The following is a 23,072-nucleotide window of genomic DNA, read 5'->3' as shown; positions in this document are numbered from 1 at the left end:
ACTTGTCACTCTTAAACTCTCATCTGCCTTTCAAATGTAGTGTAATCTAATTTTTATGCATACTGTATGCTCATACAGACAATTTCCTCATTTCAGAGTATGTTGAGTTTGGTAAAGGCTCTTGTACTTTTTCTTAACCTGTTTCAGAAATAGCACTGTCACCATTTGTCTCGGTAATATACAGGATGATGGAAATTGACATTTTTCTATATAGAACTGAAAAGAATATTAGTTTTATCAAAGACTAGATCCCTTCTTCCCCTCCAGTTAGATTTGAATTTGGTCACTTCAGGGCTTACTGGACGATTTTAAGCAATGGTCCCTGTGGTTGCTGGCTCTATCACCTAATAATTGACCATGACAGGAATTATATGTCCGAAGCCAAGGGGTAGAGTGAATAGCATATGTCAGGGTCAATTATAAGGTGGAAGACCCTGCAACAAAAAAGACTTCACTGATTAGAGCATGATGTTGACATGGGAGCCATAGCCTCAATGTTATTTCAAAGGGCACTGTCACAACCACCCTTCCTTCAGGACTCAAAATCAGAGGCAGATTATGTCAGTGGTTTATACTACAAATGATGTCATAAAGTTCAATGGGACATTGAAAGTTACAACTGATTTGTTGCCTTTTTTCAGCAATAAAATACTTTCTCAGTATCACTCACAATTAAGCTCGCTACTTTGTTAATTAGGTCAGAACAGCTTCATATTTATTAGATTAATTCTTTCTTGAAAAATCCAGCTCTGAGATGAAGAGTATTAAAAGTGACACAGTTAAAAACTGTTTGGATTGTTAAAGTTATTAATGTTATTTCTACTGGCAAAACTGAACAGAATAGGAACAGTGGTATGAAAAGAAAATAATCCTTTTTATTACTTTCATTACTTAAAGTTCTGCTATAAATATTTTATGGTATGGGAAGATTTTTGCAGTGAAACAAATGGGCCAAAAAACTTGCTGTTTGCTTATTCCCCTGAAACTTCACCAGTTTTAACCTACTCAAATGTTCTTAATCAATGATGAACCACAGAACCATTTAGTAAGTGAGGAATGATCTCAAATTATATAACACTACTGTAAGAGACTATAGTTCTGTTTTAAATTTTCACTGCAACAGTTCAATTTCCTGACTCTTTTCACTGAAGACTGTTTCTCTAAATTTCTGAGACTCTGTAAAAATATCCCAGCCATTTCTGCATACAAGATCCCAATGGTTTAGCTCACGATGATGCAGAAGATATGTAGTTTAACCTCATTAACTAGATAGCTAATTTCTCTCTGTTATCATGGGTTATTATCCATGGTCATATTTTTCCTGGGTGTTTTGCAGCCATCAAATAGATAGCTAACTCCCAATAAATTAAAGTCTATAGGTTTAGATTCAAATTTGTTGGATGATGGACACATTACAAGGATTATTGAGCCTAAAAGATCTTTCTTCCTCCCTAGAATGGTTAATTAGGAGATCATAGTCTTTATCATACAGTTAATATAGCTTCACAGGAATCATGCCATATTAGATAACAGGGACTTGGTTTTGAATCCTGTACATGTATTTCTTTACAATAAACTCATCTCTGACCTACATTTCTTTCAAAGTAACATCAGAATAGCTCTCACATTTGTTTTGTATTTAAAACTTACACAAATTTAAAAAATTGAAATGCTTATTTCTAAAAATATCCATTTTTTTCTTTATAAGTGAGAAAAAGACAAGAAAATATAGAAGTGCTTTAAACCTGTAAATACAACAATCCCACTTAACTTTTTAATTGCAATCAAAATAAATATATGCAGAACAAGACCTCCTTTGGTACTACAGGCCTTCTGGTGATCTGGAGACATATTTTTTTCCCCTTGAAACTACTTACAGACTTCATAGAGAGAGAAAAATACATTTAAATCCCATGGTTAAGATGAACAGAAAAAATGTAAATGAATGACTTTGCCAGTCACGCTTGACAGTTTCTCTTGGTAGTAATTAATATTAGTGCTTTTACTAATATATTAAAAACATTGAAAACTCATGTAGTCAAGTGAAAAAACTGTTCAACTGCCAGTGAATATGAATCTTGGCTTGCAGCAGTTTCTGATGGAAATGGAAACAGTGGTCATTTTGAAAGAGGCATGATGGTATAAGGCTAATTTTATACTTTTGACTCTCTAAAGATTGGTAGATTGGTTAGTGAAAATTAAGTTCAAGAAGCTCAGAAAAACTGGCATCATATAAAGACAACTGCCTATTAGTCAATAATCTATACAAAGCTACCTTAAGCTAAATTCTGTTTCTGTCATAGCAGTTAATAAATACAGGTCTGAGTCTTCAAAAATTCTATACAAAGAACAAAGTAAAGTTGCTGAATTTCATAGTTCCACAAAAACAAGTCAAATCACCTATGAAAATGACAACTCTTGTCTTACCAGAACTAAGAACTATAGAATTAGTTGTATATATATTTAGTAGTGTTTATATGGAGCACTTAACAGCAAGGAGCCCACAGGTCCAGTATGTCATTCCTCACATACAGCACTGATCACCAGGGTGATCATCAGTGTGAATATCTGTGTGAGTGGTCGGAGATCAACCAGAAGTCTATGTATACCTATTTCTGTCTAAAAAAGAGATGATCAGTGTGACAATGTGCTCGAGCTAATCTTAACAGGCTGTTTTATCCTGGGCCTGACACACTGTTAGCATGGTTATGCAGCATTCAAGTAATGCTCTTTACATCTGTTGAGCTGTAGAAATGTTGACAGAAGGACCTTGAGTCCTTCTACATCTGAATGGGGAGATGCAGTGCCTGAGAAATTTCTTTCATTCAGATTCTAGTAGTATGTCAATACATCTCAAGCTGCCAAACCAGAATATTTTTCCCAAAATTTAATTCAAGTTTATCTTATGGAAGAATTGTTAGTACCGTGTTTACTGTGAAGTAAGTGAAAATTCAGGAAAGTTGTCAATGACAGGCAGCTAAAGGAACTCTGCAGCCAGTTTCTTAGTGGAAAAAGTCCGATATATTCCCTTGTAAAATCTCAAACCATTTTTCCTGTATTACATAAACAGCTTTGGGTATTAAGAGCAGCAAAAATTCTGCCACCTGTTAGATGAGGAAAACACCTCTGACTGTAGGAGAGTCAGAGCAGCACACTAATGAGAGGCAACAGTGGCACACTGCCAGCTACACCCATGAAAACTCTGACATTACCGTTTTGGACATGGCATGGTAAGCAAAGGAGGGGATGATTTTCAAAACCTTTTTTTTCAAAATGGAAATATTCTTCTAATATTACATCTGCTTTATATATGCAGTATTCTATTACTTACTGGTGATTATAGTAGGAAATCTTTTAATTAAGAACTTCATTAGTTCACCTTTAAGTGCCAATCACCAGATAATTGGCCCTTTTCTAAGAGGCACTGAAGCTCAGGTATGCTAAAATGACTGTTTCTCAGAATAACTTACTGAAAGTAAGTTATTTTTGGAACTCATTTATAAGAGGACTTAATTAACTATTCCAGATCATTAGGGATACTGCATTGCATTTTTTAATCCTCTGACAGGTTCCTCCAGTTATATTAATTCGTTATCATTATTTTCAACTCTCTAGGCAGAAAAGGGTGAAAAAGAAACGCTGAGCCATTGCTGGCATTCTGTACAAACTAGCCAGTACTCCTCCAAGATGAAAGGCAGCTTTGGAGGATTTTATTGTTTCAGCTGCTGCGGCAGTAGAGCAGCATGTCTCGGGGCAAGCAGCTTGAGAGATGATGCACTGCCTTTTGTCCACCGTCATATGGCAGAACTTTTCAAGAGCACTGACACTACAGTAGAGCTATTCCATCAGGTGAATGAGAGCAAACAGATTTTCTCACAGAATATATTCCACATATTTGGAAAACAGCATCTTTTTGGGGAAAATCTGTTTTGAAACCCCACTTTATTAATTCGATTTTGATATATTTCACAAATTCTGGGAGCCAAATCTCACTTTTTTATTTGTGCAAATAACTACTGATGTCTTCATCAAATGGAAGCAAAAATTCCAGTCTCACTAGCACACAAAGCAGACTTTGGTCCTAGAGTGACATATGTAACTTCTACTTCAAACAAGTCTGACTTGTAAGTGGAAATTTGATTTTTTTGGAAGCTGTAAAACTGAATGCAATAGAACCATCTGCTGAAAAAACAGCAACATTGTATCAAGAATAGATTAGTAATAACAGACCTTTGCAAAGAAGTGGGACTTCAGAATTACTCTTTTCGAGATCTTCTAACAGTGCTACTTAGAAGAGACCTTTACAAGTCTTTGAATATTTGTTCTAAAGCTGTCTAATTTAAGTTACAGATTATACGGCCTCTCCATTTTATAAACTTACATATATAACTTATATACATGATTTTTAGACTTCCCATGTATCATTGTTAAGTATTGTAAATTAGTATCTTTTCAGTATTCACAACTACTAGCTGAATTATTTTTTTCTTGTGATAATAATAAACATATTACATTCAAACACAGAAAATGTAGAGGTGATGTACGGCAAAATTACCTCCTTTTCTTTTTTTTTTTTGGTCAATAAATCAAATACCCTTGGTCTGCCTTTTTTTACAGTTCCTCGGAGGTGTGGTTATCTTCTACTAGTTCATATACTGTGCAGTATTGCTTCATTCAATTTGGCAATCTCTGCTAAAATCCCCCTTTTCATTTGGAACAGGTCTTCGTTACCTTTCTGAGCCAAAAACAGAAGCCCCAAATCATACCAAAATTCTTGCCCTTTCATCAGAATTTCACATCTAAGTTACCCTTTCAGATCACCTAAAATGTCTTGAAGAGCAGAAAAAGCTTTCAGTGAATTACACATTATGTCATCATCAATAACTCAACTGTCCTGTGAGAAATTCCAAGGCAAGTCAAATATTCTGTCTCATAACTGTTGGCCTGTGATGGTCAAAGCATGAACCAAGGATTTATTTTGTTTTAAACATGTGCTTTTTGCAATTATTCCAATGCAGGAAAATCCATGTTGTGTTTACTACGTCTTTCCAACTACTTATCAAATAAGTTTTATACTGATTGTCACTTCTTAACTTTTCAAAGTGTATTTAGGAAGGCATCATCACCTTCATATCTGCCCATAATTATCCACTCCTATTTTACAGTGCTTTACTGTACAAATCATGTGCTGACTAAAATCATCTTCAAAAAAAAAAAAAAAAGTGGTCTTTCAAGCTGTTTCATGAGCTGTGCATAAAAAAACTTATATATTTGTCTCACTAGGCATTTATTTTGGTACATTTGTCACTATAACAAAATGTTTTTTCCTAGAATATTTTCTTCCATTTTTCTCTTCCTGGGACCTTCATAAACAATTTGTGTGCAAGGAACTTGAGTAAAGCCTGAGTGGTACAGATTGTTATACAGCACTGTATAGTATAATGTTACAGGCAACTGGTATGTTAGCACTCAGAGTGCATAAAGCATTTGTCTCAGGCTTGAGAAACAAAGCCTTATGTGATATCTGCAGTGGTTGCTGAAACTAAATTCAAAAGGAACCATAAATTGACGTTCCTGGTCACTGCCAGTTTACACGCTGGTACCCAGGCTCACCCTGAGGCACCGCACTTGTCCCCGCTGACCCTGCACACCAGGCTCCACCGAGGGAGAGCAACCAACAATACGCCCGTGCTTTCTTGTCCCCACTTTAGATTCACGGGCCCTTCGAAGCAAAACCTGGACAGTGGTGGGCCCGCAGACTGTTTCCCAAAACACTGCCACAATGCACCAGCAATGGCTTTCTCTGGTAGTACAGGACTCCTGAAATAAGTTAAGTGGTACAGTTTCATAGGCGGAACGAACGCACGGGTTTCTTCTGTGACAAGGGAGAAATAGACTTGTGTCTGGAGTCAAGAGATTGGGCACCTTTTAGTACGCTTTTATGGGTACGCTTCTAATGGACTCAGCCTACAAACCTGCAGTGCTGCCTGTTGTATGCCTCATGGCGGGATTGCTCAAAACACTGCCCCCAAACAGGGTTCAGATGACAAGCTCAGATCTTCGATATGCAGAAGCGGAACCCAAGGGTGCGGGTGGACATTCTGTGCTCGCCGGCGAGCAGAGACCCCTTAGGGAGGCAGCCAGCCCTCCTCTGCTCTCCCTCCCTGCTCGCAGCAGCGATTACAACCGACCCGCGGCGACTTCGAAGCCCCGCGGCATCTCTTGCCCTCAGAGCGGGCCCCGCCGGCCTCCCAGCCCCGGGACGCGGTGCAGTGGGGCTGCGACTGCCCCCGCAGCGTCCCCGGCGGTCACCCCAGGGGGAGGGGGCGGCCTCGCTCAGTCGGCCCCGTACCCCACACAACACTAGCTGGCAGCAGGTCCTTGGCTCTTCCGCTGAAGAGCAGAAGGCAACAAGCGGGCACGGAGGAGGAGGCAGGAGCGCCGGGCGATGCTCTCTCTCACACGGTCGGCCCGGGCCTGCCGGCGCGGCCGCCCTGCCCGCTATAGGTGCCCCACGCTCTGCCTCCGCGGCCGCGCCCTCCTCCCGCCCCCAGCCGGGCTGCTCCCGGGCTCCGCCGTCCCGGCCGCGGCGCAGCCTTGCGGCGGCGGCAACACACCCTTCCGGCCTTGGGGAGCCGGCGGCTCGCTGAGCCGCCCGCCTGCGCAGGCAGTCTGCCGGCCTGCCCCGGGAGGAGGGCCCGCCTAGGGAGGCGGCCAGGCGGTAGCATCGGAGGAGCCGGAGGCGTCCGCGGCCCAGGGTAGCTACGGCGACCGGGCTCCTTCCCTGCCGCGCTTCCCGGCTGCCGCGCACCTCCCTGTCAGTGTTGCCGCCGTGGCCTGTGACCAGGATGAGAGTAGTGGCTTTGATCAGGTAACGCGCTGAGGGAGCGCCCATGTGAGCGAGCGAGGCACGACTCGCAGGCGGAGGGAGGGCGCGGGGACAAGCCGTGCCCGCCCGGGGGTCGCGCTCCACCCAGCGCCGTCTTGGAAACCCTCCCGCCCGGCCCTTCCCGCCCAGCCCTTCCCGCCCATGCGTTTCCTGCCGCCCCCCTTCCCCTGCCCTGGCGACTTTCTCTCGGCGGGTTGCAGGCTCTGCTCTGAGGGTGAGGCGTTCATAGTTTCTCTTCTGGTCTCCCCGTGTTCCCGAGGCGCTTCACAAATGGTGTCTGTTTAAAAACAAACAAACAAACAATCCCCCCCCAACCAAACAAAAACACCCCCCAAAACAAACAAACAAACCCACAACCAAACAAACAAAACCCCTCAAACCACCACCCACGATTATTTCCCCTGATCGCCGGCTCGCCGCTCTCCCGGTGTCCCGGGTTATCCCGCCTGCAGCGCGGCGGGAGCCGGAGCCGGAGCCGCGGGCAGCGCTGCGCGGGGCGGGGGCGGCGTCCCAGGGTGCGCGGGGCTCGGCCGCATGTCCTGCGCTTACAGAGGGGCTTCTGCTCATTTGCAGTTCATTATTCAGGTGCTGTTGCTTTTCAAGTATCTTAAACTCTCTCAAGATAAATTTCCTGAACTCTTAACGCTAGATTTTTCGGGTAGTTCTTTTGAGAGAGATTTATTTTTTTTAAAGATGAAGCTCAGTCGTTTAAGTAGTTGGAACGGGACACAGCCCTATCTGCCAGAGGCTACTGTGTTTAACGTCCCAACGGTCCCCTCGCCCCTGCTGTTTTTAGTCAGTTTCTGTAGTTCTTGCAATAAATAAATAAATATTTATTTATTTTTTTTTAGAAACATTAACATTTTCTAACAAGGACAGGTGTTTTCTTGAAGAAATAATACTAGTTTAAAAAGAACAAGCTAGAAAAACTGTAAATGAAAAAGGATTGTGCAGGTGTGAGCAGTGTATTTTTGGATGCAGTAGCTGTTTACTTAAGCCTTTAAGGTATTAAATTCTTTCAGGCATTTCCTAATATCAAACCTTATTGAAATTGGGTCTTGGCCACAACAATTACAAATCATTCCAAGCATCATCCAAAGAGAAGAAAAACAGGGAATGTTATCTATGCTTTTCAAGATTTGCTTAATTACAGAGTAGGAAAAAATCAACTTTGGTGATTTTTCTTGTTTTATAGATAAGATTTTGTCTTCCAGGTTTGCTTACTTTGATTTTCTCTAAGCAGAGGAATGTGTTAAAAGGCAGGATGGAATAAAATCCTAAAACCAGGTTTTTAACACAATTGCTATTTTAATGGGCTGTTTTACAAGGATGGATTTAGTTTCAGTAATAGTTTTAAGAAGAGTTTTAAAGAGACATCAAAGTATCTGAAATCTTTGTAACAGAGCTAGCCTCAAAGATTAGAGGGGAACAAAAGTATTTGAAAAGTGCTTCTTGCTTTTGAAAAGGTCAGGATTATATATAAAACTGCTTTAACCTGTTTCTTTTCCTTCTAAAGTGCTGGCCACACTTAAAGTTGATAGTCTTGCTTTAAGGTGGTATTTATTGGCTAAACCCTGTATTGTGTCTTGTGCTAAATCATAGACATTTTAAAGTCAGTCTTCAACCTGAAATACGATGTTTTTCGACTCTTTAATTCTTCTAGAATTTTTTAAACTGTAAAAATCATTTGCTTGTAGAAAGGAATTTTTCTCAGAAGTCCTTTATAGGCTCATATCTTAATGGTCACTGTGTTTTTTTTTAATCTGGTATTTTGTTTGTTTATAAGCCTACCTGTTAATATACTTGCAAATGTGTCCAAAAGAACCCTGACTTTGGCCCCACTTTGGAGTTTTCTACAAAAAGGCCTTGTGTTTTTTTTCTGTGGTGAGAATTGAGAGGAGTCTCTGGCCTATCTCAGTATCTACCTTCATCTCTCTTGTGTGGACTGTGCTGAGTCCACCTTTCTCCCACAGAGTGAGCTGTCATGGCTTCATTGGTCTTAACCATAATGTGTTTGCAGCTAGTTTGGAAGGCCTTGTACGTAGGCAAGGTTTTGATTTTTTCTTTGTACTTTAGTTTTTAGTGATAAGCAATACAGAAATTAAATAACAGTACAGTAGCATGTGATCCAGTGAGCAAAAATTTCCGTCAAGTAGTTGGTGGTCCAGTGGGGGAAATACAAATGTAATCTCATCTTAAATGTCACTTTATATATATGTATACATATAATTGGAAAGATTAACAGATTTATTCTGTTGACATTTTAATTTTTTAAATATTGAAATGCTGTAAACAGCATAGGCAATTATCTACTGTCATATGATTCTTTTTTTCTGAAGTGGTGTTTGTCAGTGAAATCAAAACTAGTGGGAGACTTATTTTTTAGCATAAAGTTATTCAGCAAGAAAAGAACCTTTGTCTTATGATTTTGTTAAGCCTGAAATTTCATATTGTGAAGTGAATACTATCCATGTTTTCAAACTATGAAGCACAGTATTCAGAATTAATGAATGTATGAATTTTTAATTTTTTTTTTTTTGCCATATATAGGTTAGAAGAAAGTTGTAGATATGCATGAGAAGAATGTCAGATAAGAGATGGAGCCTCAAATTAGGAATCTGTTTATCATATTTATATTTACTTTTGTAGCACTGAAATACAGGCAACTGCTTTATGAAAATACGTTAGGTATGAAAAGATACCATGTTCTTTATGCTAGTTCTACTTCAGGTTTACGTAGCAAATGAAGTACAGCATACAGAATTTTAGCATGGATAGAAGCCAGAATCGATGGTTACATTCCTGGAAGGCACGTTCAAGCTCTTGCATAGAGGGCTAGATAAAGAAGGGAACTTTACACTGGAAATTTTGAAGAAGTTTGTTGCAGAGTCACAGAATTATTTAGGTTGGAAAAGGCCTCCAAGAGGTCTAACATTTGACCAATCACCACTTTGTCAATCAAACTATAGCACTAAGTGCCACATCCGGTCATTTCTTGAATACCTCCAGGGATGGTAACATTGTAATGGAGTCCATTCCAATGCTTGACAACACCTTTTGTGAAGAAATTCTTCCTGATGTCCAACCTGAGTTTCCCCTGGTAGAGCCTGATGCTGTTTTTTTCTCGTCCTGTCTCTAGTTGCCTGAGAGAAGAGGCTAACCCCCACCTTGCTACAACCTTTCAGGTAGAAATAGTAGTAGTGTGGTCACAAGGAAATCAGTGGTCTACTGTAGGAAGGACTGCTTGTACTATCTGTTCTCCTTTGCATGTCTTGGTGATTCTAAGAAAAGATGCAGTTTTACAGAGCTTGTGTAGATCTCTGTTCCTATTCCTGCCCTGGTTTTTGTGCCATGGCATTTAAAGAAGCTGCACAGAATCTCCACCTGCAGTTGTAGTTTGAAGGCTGTGAGTCTAAACATGGATCTTTTAAGCTGTATGTGTTCTGGAGTGCTCTTAGTTTTATTGTTTGATTATAATAATTCTTTTGCTAGTGATAAAAATCCATGAGAAATACTTTTTCAGTTACATCAGAAGAGCATGATTCTTTCCTCACTGATAGGGGAAAAGGTTCCAGTAGATCTTGAATGAATGTCAAAATTAATTTTATTCTCTGTGTTGGAATATCATCTGTTGGCCTCAGCGAAGAATATAGTTATTTTTGGGTTTACATTTTTTTTCTTACTAGCAGTAATTTTTATTTGGAGTTAAATGCAGTAAAAAAATGTGTATGTTCAATGCAGTGTCAACTGAAACTGCTGCCTATAATAATTAAAGTTTTAGAGAATGGGAAGGACATTTAAAATGTTGAAAGTTTAGATTAAGTATCCCATGAAGGTGAAATGTTATTTTTAACACAGAATCAACAAGGTTTAGAAAAGATCTCTAAGATCATGGAGTCCAACCATTAACCTATCACTGCCAGGTCCACCACTAAACCTTGTCTCTAGGCACCACATCTACATGACAGACCTAATTTAAAAAGATTGCTAATGCTGACAACTCTGGAACAGATTTTGGTTTTCTGATCCAAGTTATCTGGTAATGAGTACAAAGTAATTTGTCTCTGGGGTAGAAGACAGTCTTTGTTTGAAGGGATTCCAGTGTCGGTGGCTGTTCTTCATGGAACCTCTCAGATTAATAATAAGATACAGAACTGGTTATGTGCTTTATGGATGCTGTATTTAGGCAATATACATATATAGTAATTTTATGGTGAAATAATTCTTTTCCTACGACTATTTTCATATTTCAAACTTTTATAACCAGCTCTGATGATGCTAATTTTTAAGCCATTAGGCAAAAGTTATAAGGGAATAAAACTCTCTTCTTTTTCTTACAGTGGTGGGAAGGACAGCTGTTATAATATGATGCAGTGTGTTGCTGCTGGGCATCAGATTGTTGCTCTAGCAAATTTAAGACCTGCTGAAAACACAGGTATGAAAACCATGTTTCTTATAGGAGATTTTTTTTATATATATGTTAGAAACAGTGAAAACACAACTGTGTCTGAATTAAGTTCTTGTATGCGTTTTTATAGTTTTGCATGTTGAAGGCAATATAGAAAACATAAAAAAGGTAAAGAAAAAGAAAGTATTGTGAAGATGTAATAAACTTATTTTTCCTTAAAGGGGAAAAAAGCCCATAAGAAGGTGAACATCCGTACAAGAAAGGCTTTCACAGTTTGAAAAAGAGAATGCAGATATCCTGGTGGTAAACAAAGGGGTTGTGAGAGTTCAGTAGCACAAATGTTAAAAGGTGACTGAAGATATAATCAACCAAAAGTAACACTATATTTCTAGAAATGCTTTAAACTTGCATAAACTATACCAGCTGCCAAAAAATGTGCTATTATACTGTTGCTCATCTGTTTTTGTCTTTGTCTGTCTTCCTTCATTGTTCCAACCCAGCGTCTGTGAACTGAATTGGGGAACTGATCTGGATTGGAATTGACCCTGATGCACATATTTTTCCTGCTTTTTCCCTTCCTTTTAGCTTGGACCAGTTTTCTGATTAGTTCCTCAAAGGCTCCACCTAGACTTATTTCTGTGAAAGACAATGGGAGAAACTCAGGTAGCCAGTGGTGAGGTGAGAGGGTGAGCTAAGTACTTTTGTGTTGGACTGGAGCATAAATTGAATTTGAAGCAAGACTTGAAAAGCAAGTGAGTTGTTTCCCAGTTGGTAGGGGAGAATGTTAAAGGATGTTAACATAGGCTGACTGTTCAACATATGTTTAGTGATTAAGTATGGTATTTGGTAACTGTATAGTGGGAAGATAGACAGAAAGTGAAATAAAAAAGGGAGCTGCCATCACAAATGAGTCACGGGCAGAACTGGCAAATGCTAGGGGAGTACAGGAACAATTTATTTTCTGGGTAGCTAGGACGTAATAATCTCTAATCTTGTTGAAATATGTTGTCTTTAAACTAATTTATCCACATCAGAAATGTAGAATATTGTCATTAAAATCATAAAATGCTCTCTTTAAGTGTGTAGTTGGAAATTTTGTAGGAAGTTAATTGAGGTGCTTCAGGCAAGAGCAGATTCTATGTCATTCTTTTTATTTTATCTTGTACCACTGTTGCCTGGAGAGTCTCAATTAATAAAGAAACTTTGTATTCTAAACAGAATATCAGTTAAAGACCTTGTCATATTGATGTATGTTGAAAAATACTGAATTTTTGTTTAAATCGACTCTTCTGGTCTAGGATAGTTAGTTGTGATTATGGGTTTGGATTCACTTATTTTGAGCAGAAATGTATCTGTTGTGTGGCATCAAATGTGACATGACCTAATTGTTACATCATGAATTAGCTATCTTGATCAATGTTAGAGACCTTTCTCCTTGTGAGATGTGCTCTGTAGGTATACAGTAGAAGTACTTGATGTCTCTATGTAAATTCAGAGAAGTACCAATATTATAAATTAGCATTAAAATAGTGGGCTGTGTTAGCTTTTAATAAAGTGGAGATTTCACCAATAATGATGTATTATTTTATCAATCTGTTAGAAAGATTGTCTGAAAGATTTGATATGTAGATGGTTTATTGTGTAGTTTGAGATTTAATTCTAATCCATGATGTCTGTATTTTAGCTGGTTTTTTTTCTCATTGGCTAGCTACAAACAGTTAATTTTTTCTCCTAGTTAAGGAAATGGCTTTGTGTTTATTAAACAATATCAAAACATTATAGTGATATGCTTTTATTGTACTTAAGCAGAAATAATTTCCTTTCATGATGACCATGATAACAATTTTAACAGCAAAGTTTTTGTAAATTTTGACAACCTATTGCTTATTCTCAGTTGTAGCACACTACAGATTTCTTGCTCCAAGTATGTTGAAATATATCTGGGTTTGTGCCTCTGAACTGTGTTCCTATTAAAATTACCATATAAATAGAGTCAGAATTGGACCGGTATGAGATTTTTAGATAAAGCAGGAAGAAGAAAAGGCACCACAATTTGCAAATAGGCAGCATGTTTGTGACAGATGTCTTCCTCTCCATACGTCTGTTGGGTGGATAAATCTATTTTTTTTCTTTCCATGTTTATAGCGGTATTGTCACCAAACATCTGTTTGTGAACTGAAAAATATTAACATTTAGATTTTGTCGGTGCTTTGAAGTCTTTGTATTATCTATAATTGTTGAAATAATCTACCTAATACATTTGTTTCTTAATTGTGGCAGGGCAGACTGATGAATTGGACAGCTATATGTATCAGACAGTAGGACACCATGCCATTGACCTGTATGCTGATGCATTGGATTTGCCACTCTATCGTGGTTTCATAAGGGGTACCAGCGTAAATACTGGGAGAGTGTATACAGCATGCCAGGAAGATGAGGTTGAAGACCTTTACCATCTCATGAAACTTGTTAAGGTATGCTGATAGACAAGAATTATATAGTTGGGAATAATTATACTGCTTAACTCATTTATGAACTTAAGTAAATGATCCACTTAGGTATTTACAGAAAGCTTTGAGAAAAAAATGGAACTATTTTACGGGTTTTATTTCTATTCTTTTCTTTCTTCCTGGCACTGTAAATATAAAATGTAACTAAATTGCTTTTTCCCGCAATGTGAATCAGACTTATTCATCCCCGTTTCAAGCCAAAACCTTGTTTCTATTTAGTAAAAGCACCTGTAACAGGTGCTTGGCATATACTACAAAAAACATAACTGTGACAATCACCTGTAATAGAATGTTTAAGTTGCTTTGTATTTGAAATAATGCATCACTTCATTAATGTAATGAGAGATCTTTGGTGTTTGGGGCGTTTATCAGTGTATTGAAAGTAATGTCTAGACATTTCCATTTGAGTACACTTGAGCTCTGAAAACCAGAATCTGCTATTTGTTTATATGTTGCTTATCATGTACAAAGTATTACAGAATATTTTACAGTGATAGTTTTAATCTTGGTAGTCCTGTTTCTGTATTCTAATATATGACATAACAGCAATACTGTTTATCAATCCATTTATCAATCCTTTTTAGCTATAAAATCAATTAAAAGGAGATTTGATGAGCTTATTTTCTAAAACACTTAAAATTTATTCTCTACTCTTTTTCAAAATCTGTCATGTAGTACTTTATTTTTTACCAGAATTAAATCAAATCTCATTGAAAAAATAGAAAATCTCCCATTGACTCTAGAGGTTTCCCACAGAGTTTCAATGAACATGCTATGTCCATTTCAGCTAATTATGTTGATAACTGCTGTGCATGGCACTAAAACCAATACAATGTTCAGAAAATCATAATTATTATCTTAAAGAAAGTAAATACATAATTTTAATGATCAAACTGGTAGACTATTTTCTGAAACTTCAATTAAATATGTTTTTAGTCTTCAGCTCAGGTATTGGACATTAATTGTCTAGATCCCTTTCCTTCACTGAAATGACACTTGAGATTCATGAACCTAAAAGCTTCAGGTTTTATTCCGTTTCAGTTTAAAAACAGATCAAACTGCAGATAAGACCAAAAAATGTGGTGGGAGTGCAGAATGCTTCCTGAAACCATCTTGCAGTCAGATGTTACATCTTCTAAACATTTTTGTCAGGGAAATCCTGTTCATCTAAAGTAAAATTAAGATCATACACCTGTGCTGGAGTATGAAACTACAAAACAGAACAGTGCATGTAGGTGCTACAGCCTCAAGTTGTTCTGGGGAGGTTTAGACTGGAAAAATTTCTTCACTGAAAGGGTTATCAAGCATTAGAACTCGCTGCCTAGGGAAATGATTGAGTCACTGTCCCTGGAGGTATTTAGGACTACAGACTGGGTGCCTAGGGACGTGGGCTAGTGGTGAATTTGGCACTGTTAGGTTAAAGGTTGGACTTGATGATTTCAAGGGTCTTTTGCAACCTAAATGATTCTATGATTATGCTCTAGACTGCTTCACAGAGGTTTTAAATGGAATGTGCGTATCATGCAGTACAGGAATCAAAGGCAATATGATACAGCAGTTTTAAATTATTTTTGAACCATGATAGTATTAAAAAGTGGAAGGACTAGTATCTGCTGTCTCTAAAAGCTGCATACTAACAGCTTTCTGCTGCTGGGTAAGATAATAAATTACTGCTCAATTTAATTAAAAATGGACAAATTAGTGGCAATTAAGATGATACTTCCTTTATGATTCTTGCTGTCTTTGGAGGAATGGATGCCTGACATAAATTAATGCTAATGTTAAATCTTGACAACTTCTGCTTTGGAAGTTTGTACATGATAATTATAGCTAGAGTTGAAAGAGATGTTATCAGGTTGTCTGGAACTAAATAACTATTTCTTTCCTGTATAGAAATATTAATTTCACTGTGTGATATCTTAAAGCATACATATTAACAATATAGCCCCTTTATGTTAGGTTTTTGTATAACCATGTTTTGAGTCAAACCTAGCTATGAAATTCTGATACAAAAGTTTCAGGAAGATGTCTTGCATATTTTGATGATTAATGACAAAATTATCAGAGGGACGTAAACTACAGCAGCTGTAGTTTTTTGAATTTTAAGAAAAAGGCATTAACATTTTTTTTCTGTGTGTTAACAGTACCTTTGAAAGCTTTCTGGTTTTATTTTTTCATATTTTTCAATAACTGCTGTGTAGTAGCTTTACTGTGTAAGTCATAATCACTGAGGATTTTGCTTTAGGAATTTTTTTCCCCAGATGTTAATAGTTTTAAGCAGAGAGGTCAATTTGCATTCTCTTGAAGGGAGGGGAGGAATTTTGTGGAAGCCTTGTCAAAGCCATCCTTGAGTGGTTGTAATTTTAAACCACTGGTCATAGCTTTGTTTTTCTGTTAAATGGTTCAGGGCTAAGAATACGGCAAAGGTGTGTCTAGATCAAAATAACATAGTGTGCCTCACTTTCCATTTGCAAAGAATGCTTGTATTGCAAGTATTTCTTCAAAAAAAATTAAAACAAAGCACATTTGAAAAACTGTATGAATTTGAAAGCATTCAGTGTTTTTAAAAACAACATTATTAGAACAAGATTTCTAAAAAGTAAAATACTCCCTTGCAGTTCTGGGAAAACCAGGACAACAATCCTGTTCTAGTCCATGTGACTCAGCGAGTGATATTGACTGCCAATGACTGTAAACCTGTTAATTTTATTGTCACAAACCCAGGTGATTGATAGGTATAAAGCAAATTTGTGTATTTTTTTTAGTTGCCTAATACCATGTTTTAGATTCTGTATTCAATATATATTGTGAAACATATCAGAGTATTTATATGATGTCTAAATGTATCTCACTAGGCAGTCCTCATCTGATAGTAGAATATTTACATTGTGAGAAGTGTAAATCCTGAACTCTAAGGAATAATTTAATCAGTGTTACTGAACAGGGATTACTGACACCCTTGTTTGTCCATGTTTGTATTGGAGATTTTCCCATCAAAGCATGTAAGCACTAGAGTTTCTTAGTTACCTGAATTATCCTTCACAGTTTTTATAATGGCTCTGTCTTAGAAATGTTGGGGGGAACTGTATTTTATTCCCTCTAGTAGTGGGAAAGACTGGAGTGCAGAGAGGTTTGGGGAACTTTCCTACAACCTCTCAATTTAGGTATATTGAACTGTTTTCTCCTCTTTTCTATGTAATTATGGTCTTGTTCAAATAATGCATTGATGATTTAAGCAAACACATACAGAAGTGCTATTAGATGGGTTGAATGTTGGATTATTTTCTGTATCTCATGGAACTATGGCTTAACTTTTGTTTAGCAACTTCCAGACTATACAAACCAATACATGATAATTTATTTCAGTGCTCGGTTTCAGTAGACAGTTCTGTCTTCTCTCAAATTTCTTTCCTTATCTCCTCTTCTCAGTGAAGTCTTTGCATTTATTTGCTAAGTTTCCACTGCTGAAGTAATTTGCAGAGTTCTTGAATTTGATAAAAATGTTTTTCTTCTATCTGCTTTTTTTCATTTTTTTTCAATAACATGTTTAATTACTTGTTTAGTGAATATTTTTAAAATTGATTCTATATAGAGTTCCTTTATAATATATTACCCTGTGTTTATTATAAATCATGGAAATGGATTTTTAGTGGATTTTCAGTTTCAACATATAATATCTGGCAGAATTCTTTTTATTGTGCAGTTTGTGGATTCAGAACCTGCAAGTTTACAAAAAAAATGGAGTCCACTTGAAGGAAATTTATGTATTGGCTCTCCAGGCTGAAGGCATATTAATTGTGAAATCATCTATTGATCATCAACTGAAAAATAAGAATTGATGTTGGATGTATTTGATGTATGAACCATTTGAATAATAATAGCCTTTGCTTATGGCACTGTTTCATTGTATCAGTAATGTGGAAGGGCAAAGAAAGAAAATTTATTTTTGGAAGTATCGTCACATTCTGGAGTGGTGATCTTATAACTAAGTAAAGTATTTTTTAGTTCCAGAAACAAAGAGCTTATTAGAAGTTTGACTCCTGTATTTAATGGTTGTTTTTAAGGACAGGATCATGATTTTTTAAATGGTCCCAGACTGATTTTTACTGAAGGCGGAAAGTATTCCTGCCTAAGAGTTAAAATTGCAATAGCAATGACATTTTAGATGTTATTTAAGATGGTGTTTTGTCTCAGAGAAGGTACATTAGCTGTATGGGTTCAGGTGGAATAGAAGTAACTTAGATCCTATAAATATTCAGTGAAACTCCCTGAGACTTGGATTTCTTCAGAAATCAGTTCTTCAGGGGTGGAGATGAATGGATAAAATACACAAGGTTATTCTGTGGCCTTCAGATAGGGATTAATTCCCTCACAGAAGATAAAGCTTTCAGTTCTTTGGTATTGCTAATAGTCTTCCATGCTAAGGAAACAATCTTCCTTTCACCCTTCTCCAGAATTCAGGTGCTTTGGCCAATGGTTAAAAAGAGTTCTCAGATCCAATTTGGTGACTGACTTTCTGTGGCTTTTGTACAGCCAAAGGTTTAGGTGCTCCCACCAGGAAAAATACATGTATAAATGTAACATAGTGTGTTACTGCAGGCATTGCTTCATTGTCTTCACTGTCATAAAATGCATTTAAAAGAATAGTAAGGTATATGGGAAGAACCATTTGGCTTTTAGATGTCCATTTTAAATCAACTCTTGCTATATATCTGTGTGGCTTCAGTTATGGTATGTACATGATAAAGACTAGGAGTGTTCTCTTAACTCATAGAAATAAGGTTTGCACAAATTCTTAGGAATCTTAAAGATCTCAGTAATTCTTAGCTATCGAATCCTGATTGACTTCAAGAATCCGTAATCTGAGGTTCTCACCATGATGTTTACTGAACTATTTTTCCAGTTCTTAAATTCAGACAAAGTAAGTAGCTTCCTACTCTCACTAATGGGATTCAGAGAGTTTAGAAGTGTGCAGAAGAGTTCTGTTCTAGTAATTTCCCATGTTTTCAGTTGAAAAAAATCTAGTGTTTTCCCTATTATGATCTGAATTATCTGTAGATGTACAGATTAACTCCTCAGAGTTATATTTCTCAATTTTGGAAAATGATTAAATTAGAGGGAGAAGTATTTTTCTTTATGCTAATTTCCAAAATAATCACTCCTCCATATTTTTTTGCCTGTATTTTAATTATTGCAAATCACAAATACTGTGTCCTTGATATTTTGGAAGCTTAATTTTATATATAATTCAGCGGCTGAAATATAGAATTTATGTATAACAAGGGAAATTACAAATATTGAAAAATTTGTAAAAAATCTTCAATGCCCAGTTAGGGGGAACAGTCATAGATAAAACAATGGAATTTATTTACTGGACCTATTACTAGGACATGGAACTTAAATGTGAACTTTTAGAAATTGTGTGATGTGGCTACCTAGACGGACAAGAAATAAATAACCATGCTTCTTTGTAAAGTAGGATTTTTTTTTGAGAGAAAGTATTTACTGTCTTTTTCAAAGACTAAGTTCCTTGTTCTTTTATAATGAGTAGATTTTTATCTGCAAGGATTTGAATTGTCCCTTTGCACTCATCATGTTAAATGATTCCTTTTTTTTAATCGACTTGTTATTTTTTCTTTTAATTAATTCTGGATTGGAGCTCCATAACTTCCTCCACCTTGGGGATGACCATTGTCATCAGAAGTGAATAAGAGTGTGAATTAAAGGAAGAGGGTAAGAAGTAATTGCATAGTTGGCAGTGCTTTAAGCACTGTAAAAATAATTAAGTAACTTGTTCCATTCAAAAGACAGGGTTTGTTTAGGTTGGTTTGTTTTGTTGGTTTTTTTTTTTAGTATTAATTTTAAAATGAGATGGGAACAAGGAAATTTTTTAATCAACAGGATGCCTGTCATTCTCTGTGTCTCATCTGAACTGTTCAGGCGGGGTCAATTTTTGGTTTTTTCCAGAAGGGGATCTTCAGCAATATCTTTGAGGTAGTTTCTTCCTGTGAGAAATGTTGAGCTTTACATAAACAAAAAAGTCACTGTATTTTTCCCAGTTAGATGTGTGGAGTTGTTTTCACTCACTCTCAGTCTTGTTGTGTTAATATTGAATAAGCAGAGACAGTCAGGCTGGTGGTGAAAGATGGTAAGCAAGCCGGAGGGCTCGTTCTGGTCAGCTTTAAACCTCTGATTGCCAGGTTTTCCTAATTTCCCATTTCCAGGGCATCTCTAGTGTGACCTTGCCTGCTGAATATGATGTTCTGGGTTGCAAGATTCTCACATACATTTGGGAATGGGCAGCCAGGCATTGTTTACAGGATGCCAAATGAACCGTGCACTCACAGCAAGTTTGATAAACACACATTTCCTCCTTTTATCAGTGAGATTGCAGAATGTGAAGTATGAATTTCCAGTTTTACTCCTTCCCCTCAGACCTTTTCCTGTTTAAAAACTGAATTCACTAATTGGATGATGATACATCCTTAGTTTTTGGGTTGCTTTTTTTGTTTTTGATGTTTTGAATTCAGCTTACTGGTCACTGACACTTTATTTCAGTGCTTACCTTGACCAGGTTTGGTAGACTTTCAGCTAAAAGCTTTCCATTTGCTCAGCACAGAAAAGGTTCATCCCTATCAATGTAAAGTGAATTCTAATTAACAGTAATGACTTCTAATCACTTTGCTTTTATACTCCTTTAGGAGCACTGCTATTATCCAATGTAGTTAAGTGAAATGCTTGTATATGAATCAACAATGCTGTATTTCTTCTCACAGCTATTGCTCATAATCAAGCTTTGAATAAATTATGATAGTAAAATTGGTTTTAATGTTCTCTATTGCATGGGGAGAAAGGAACCTTAAATATCTTGAATATTTAGAGAGTTATTTATTAACATTTTGGCACTCAGTATTGTAGTTAAATGGAAAAATATAAAGATGTTTAAGTCAATTTTGAAAACATTATCAAAACTTTTTTCATCATTTGAATTTTATTTAAATGACATGCATAGATGCAATAGTCTCTGAAGCAGCCCCATTTGGATCCAATTTCATCTCTCTAGGAATGTACTGCAAAATGCAATTAAGTTTTACATAGAACAAACATGTATCTTAACTTGAGAACTTCACCTGTTTTAGCCTAGTGTCATAGTGTATATATAGCAGGATAATATGCATTTATGCATGTCTTTTATTGAGACAGTGTATCTAAAAATCTGTTAGTTTTCTTTACATGCATGCAAGTTGCCTGCCTGCCTGCAATCATATACACTTCAAAAAGAGTATAAAACTAATACCAGTGAAATTTTTATCAACAGCTGGAAACAATAAAATAAGGTGAAACTTTATTTTAGCAAAACTAGACTGCTAGAAGCGATGCTAATGAAAAGAGATTATAGACTGGTAGAATATGTTAAACAATTTTAAAGCAATTCTTATTTAGAATCAGCTTGAAGACAGAATATATGTGAATTTGAGATTTAGTGAACTTTTCCACTTAACTTTGCATATACAGAGGCTGTTTGGAAGCCAGAGATGGCAAAATCTGGATGAAAACCCATTTCTGACATGAAAATTAGTTTTTGTTTCAATTTATCTATTATTAATAAGTTGCTTGAAATATTACTTAAACCACTTAGAAGAAATTCTAGGTCTTAGTGTCTGTGAAGGAACTGGGAGTCTTGCGTAGTAAGTATATTTGTGTTGCCTGGTTTTGCAATTTATAAAAAAAAATAGATTTTCATTTTCTGTGGCAGAAATTTAATGTAATACATCTGTCTTTGCATGCTTAGAGACACAATTCTTTCACAGTTACCATCACAGTTCTTATGGAGGTGGATGTGAGTGAGTATCCACAGGCACCGTCTGTGGTTTTGATTTTGTTTGTTTTGTTCATTCATTCACATAGCTTTAGACAATTTTCTGGTATGTTTAGTTTGCTTGAACATCTTCTCTGTTAATGTTTATTCTTTGGTTTACTATGAAGTCATTACCTAAATTAATTTAAAATTACCTTCCATGTAGTCTTTACTCTGGAAATGCAAATTTGAGTCAGTGTTCATAGAAGTCCTGTGTTCTTTTGCTGTAGTATTGCAAAACATGCTGCTTGTGGGTTTTGCCACTGCGATGTTGACAAAAAGCAACACCTTTCTTCTCCAAAGTTTCATGAAATGATTGATACCTTCCATATCTTATTTCAATACTTTGGTTTATTGCTTGGCATCTTCATAATGCTTTTAAAGGATAAAAATGAAATATATATATAAAAAAATAATTATTCTGTACTGAATTAATTGGCTGTTTTATATTATTTACACTTCTCATTAGGCAGTAGTAATATACGTTTTAAAATTCATTAGTGTTTAATGAAATGTAGTTGGGGTTATTTCTAATAAAATACAATCAGGGACAGGCAAACTTTCATATAAACTAGCATTTATCAAGTGTCTTTTCATAAATATTTGTATCTCTGAAGCCCATTCTTTGTGTAAAAATCATTTTGCATGGAATTACTTAGTCATTTAGGCTGACTTATTTAACATACCTTCCCCTTTCATGTGGATGTCATATATGCAGCAATCTCAAGGTTACGTTTTTTTCAGCTGGACATTTGCTGTTTCTGATCAGTATATTTAAAGGTAATTCTTCTGGAAAGGCTGGGGTTTTGTTTGGTTTATATTGTACCAATGTTACTGTTTCAAAGTAGAAATGATTGATTTGTAACTATCATTATGAAAAGAAATAAAACGGAACTGGCCTTTTACACTGTGAAAGGACAGCATAGTGTGAAGATATTCTTTCTGCTGATAAATTCTGCCTGTGGAAGAATTGCATAACAGTCATCATTCATTTTCATATTGATTATGAGCGGGATGCCAGTAATAGGTTGCTGTTTGCAAAGGATAAGGTGGCGCTATGATTAGTTACCTTTTCCATGGAAAGCACGACAAAGGAAAATGCTAAATGTGTGCACTGCAGTGTTCCTATCAGCCTGACAGTCTGTTACATGAACTTTTTTTTCAGTCCATTTTCTTTCAGAAATACAGCTTCTGTCTTTTTACCTTATTATTGTTTTAGGTTTAGTGCATTTGCATGCTCTCCTAACTCCAGATTCTTTCCTTAGTTATTTATTTATTTTCTTGACAATCTTCTTTTCTTGGGCCCTATCACCATTATAACTTTTGAAAACTGATACAACAGTGCCCTCTGTAGTTTCTCCCTACATGATTACTACCTGCAGCTGGCTTTGAGCATTCAGGTAAAGA

General features: G+C 36.7%; 1 protein-coding gene across 4 annotated transcripts in view; it reads left to right on the top strand.

The window, feature by feature from the left end:
* The first annotated feature begins 6,182 nt into the window (after positions 1 to 6,182).
* The window catches only part of DPH6 (diphthamine biosynthesis 6), a 200,179-nt gene continuing 183,289 nt past the window's right edge, over positions 6,183 to 23,072 (top strand). The window contains exons 1-3 of one of the 4 annotated variants that reach the window (XM_027879274.1): positions 6,183 to 6,377; positions 11,230 to 11,324; positions 13,578 to 13,771. In XM_027879274.1, coding sequence (XP_027735075.1) covers positions 11,255 to 11,324; positions 13,578 to 13,771 — 264 coding nt within the window. In that variant the 5' untranslated portion in view covers positions 6,183 to 6,377; positions 11,230 to 11,254. Of the gene's footprint in view, positions 6,378 to 6,607; positions 6,872 to 11,229; positions 11,325 to 13,577; positions 13,772 to 23,072 lie in introns of those variants that run through there. The other 3 variants (XM_027879272.1, XM_027879273.1, XM_027879275.1) reach the window with 3 other exon arrangements.

The sequence above is a fragment of the Empidonax traillii genome, unplaced genomic scaffold (assembly GCF_003031625.1).
Source record: "Empidonax traillii isolate 1590-97213 ecotype Southwest subspecies unplaced genomic scaffold, ASM303162v1 scaffold53:size2875158, whole genome shotgun sequence".
Lineage (NCBI taxonomy): Eukaryota > Metazoa > Chordata > Aves > Passeriformes > Tyrannidae > Empidonax > Empidonax traillii.
The sequence above is the reverse complement of the archived record's forward strand: the minus strand, read 5'-3'. Positions and strand labels throughout refer to the sequence as shown.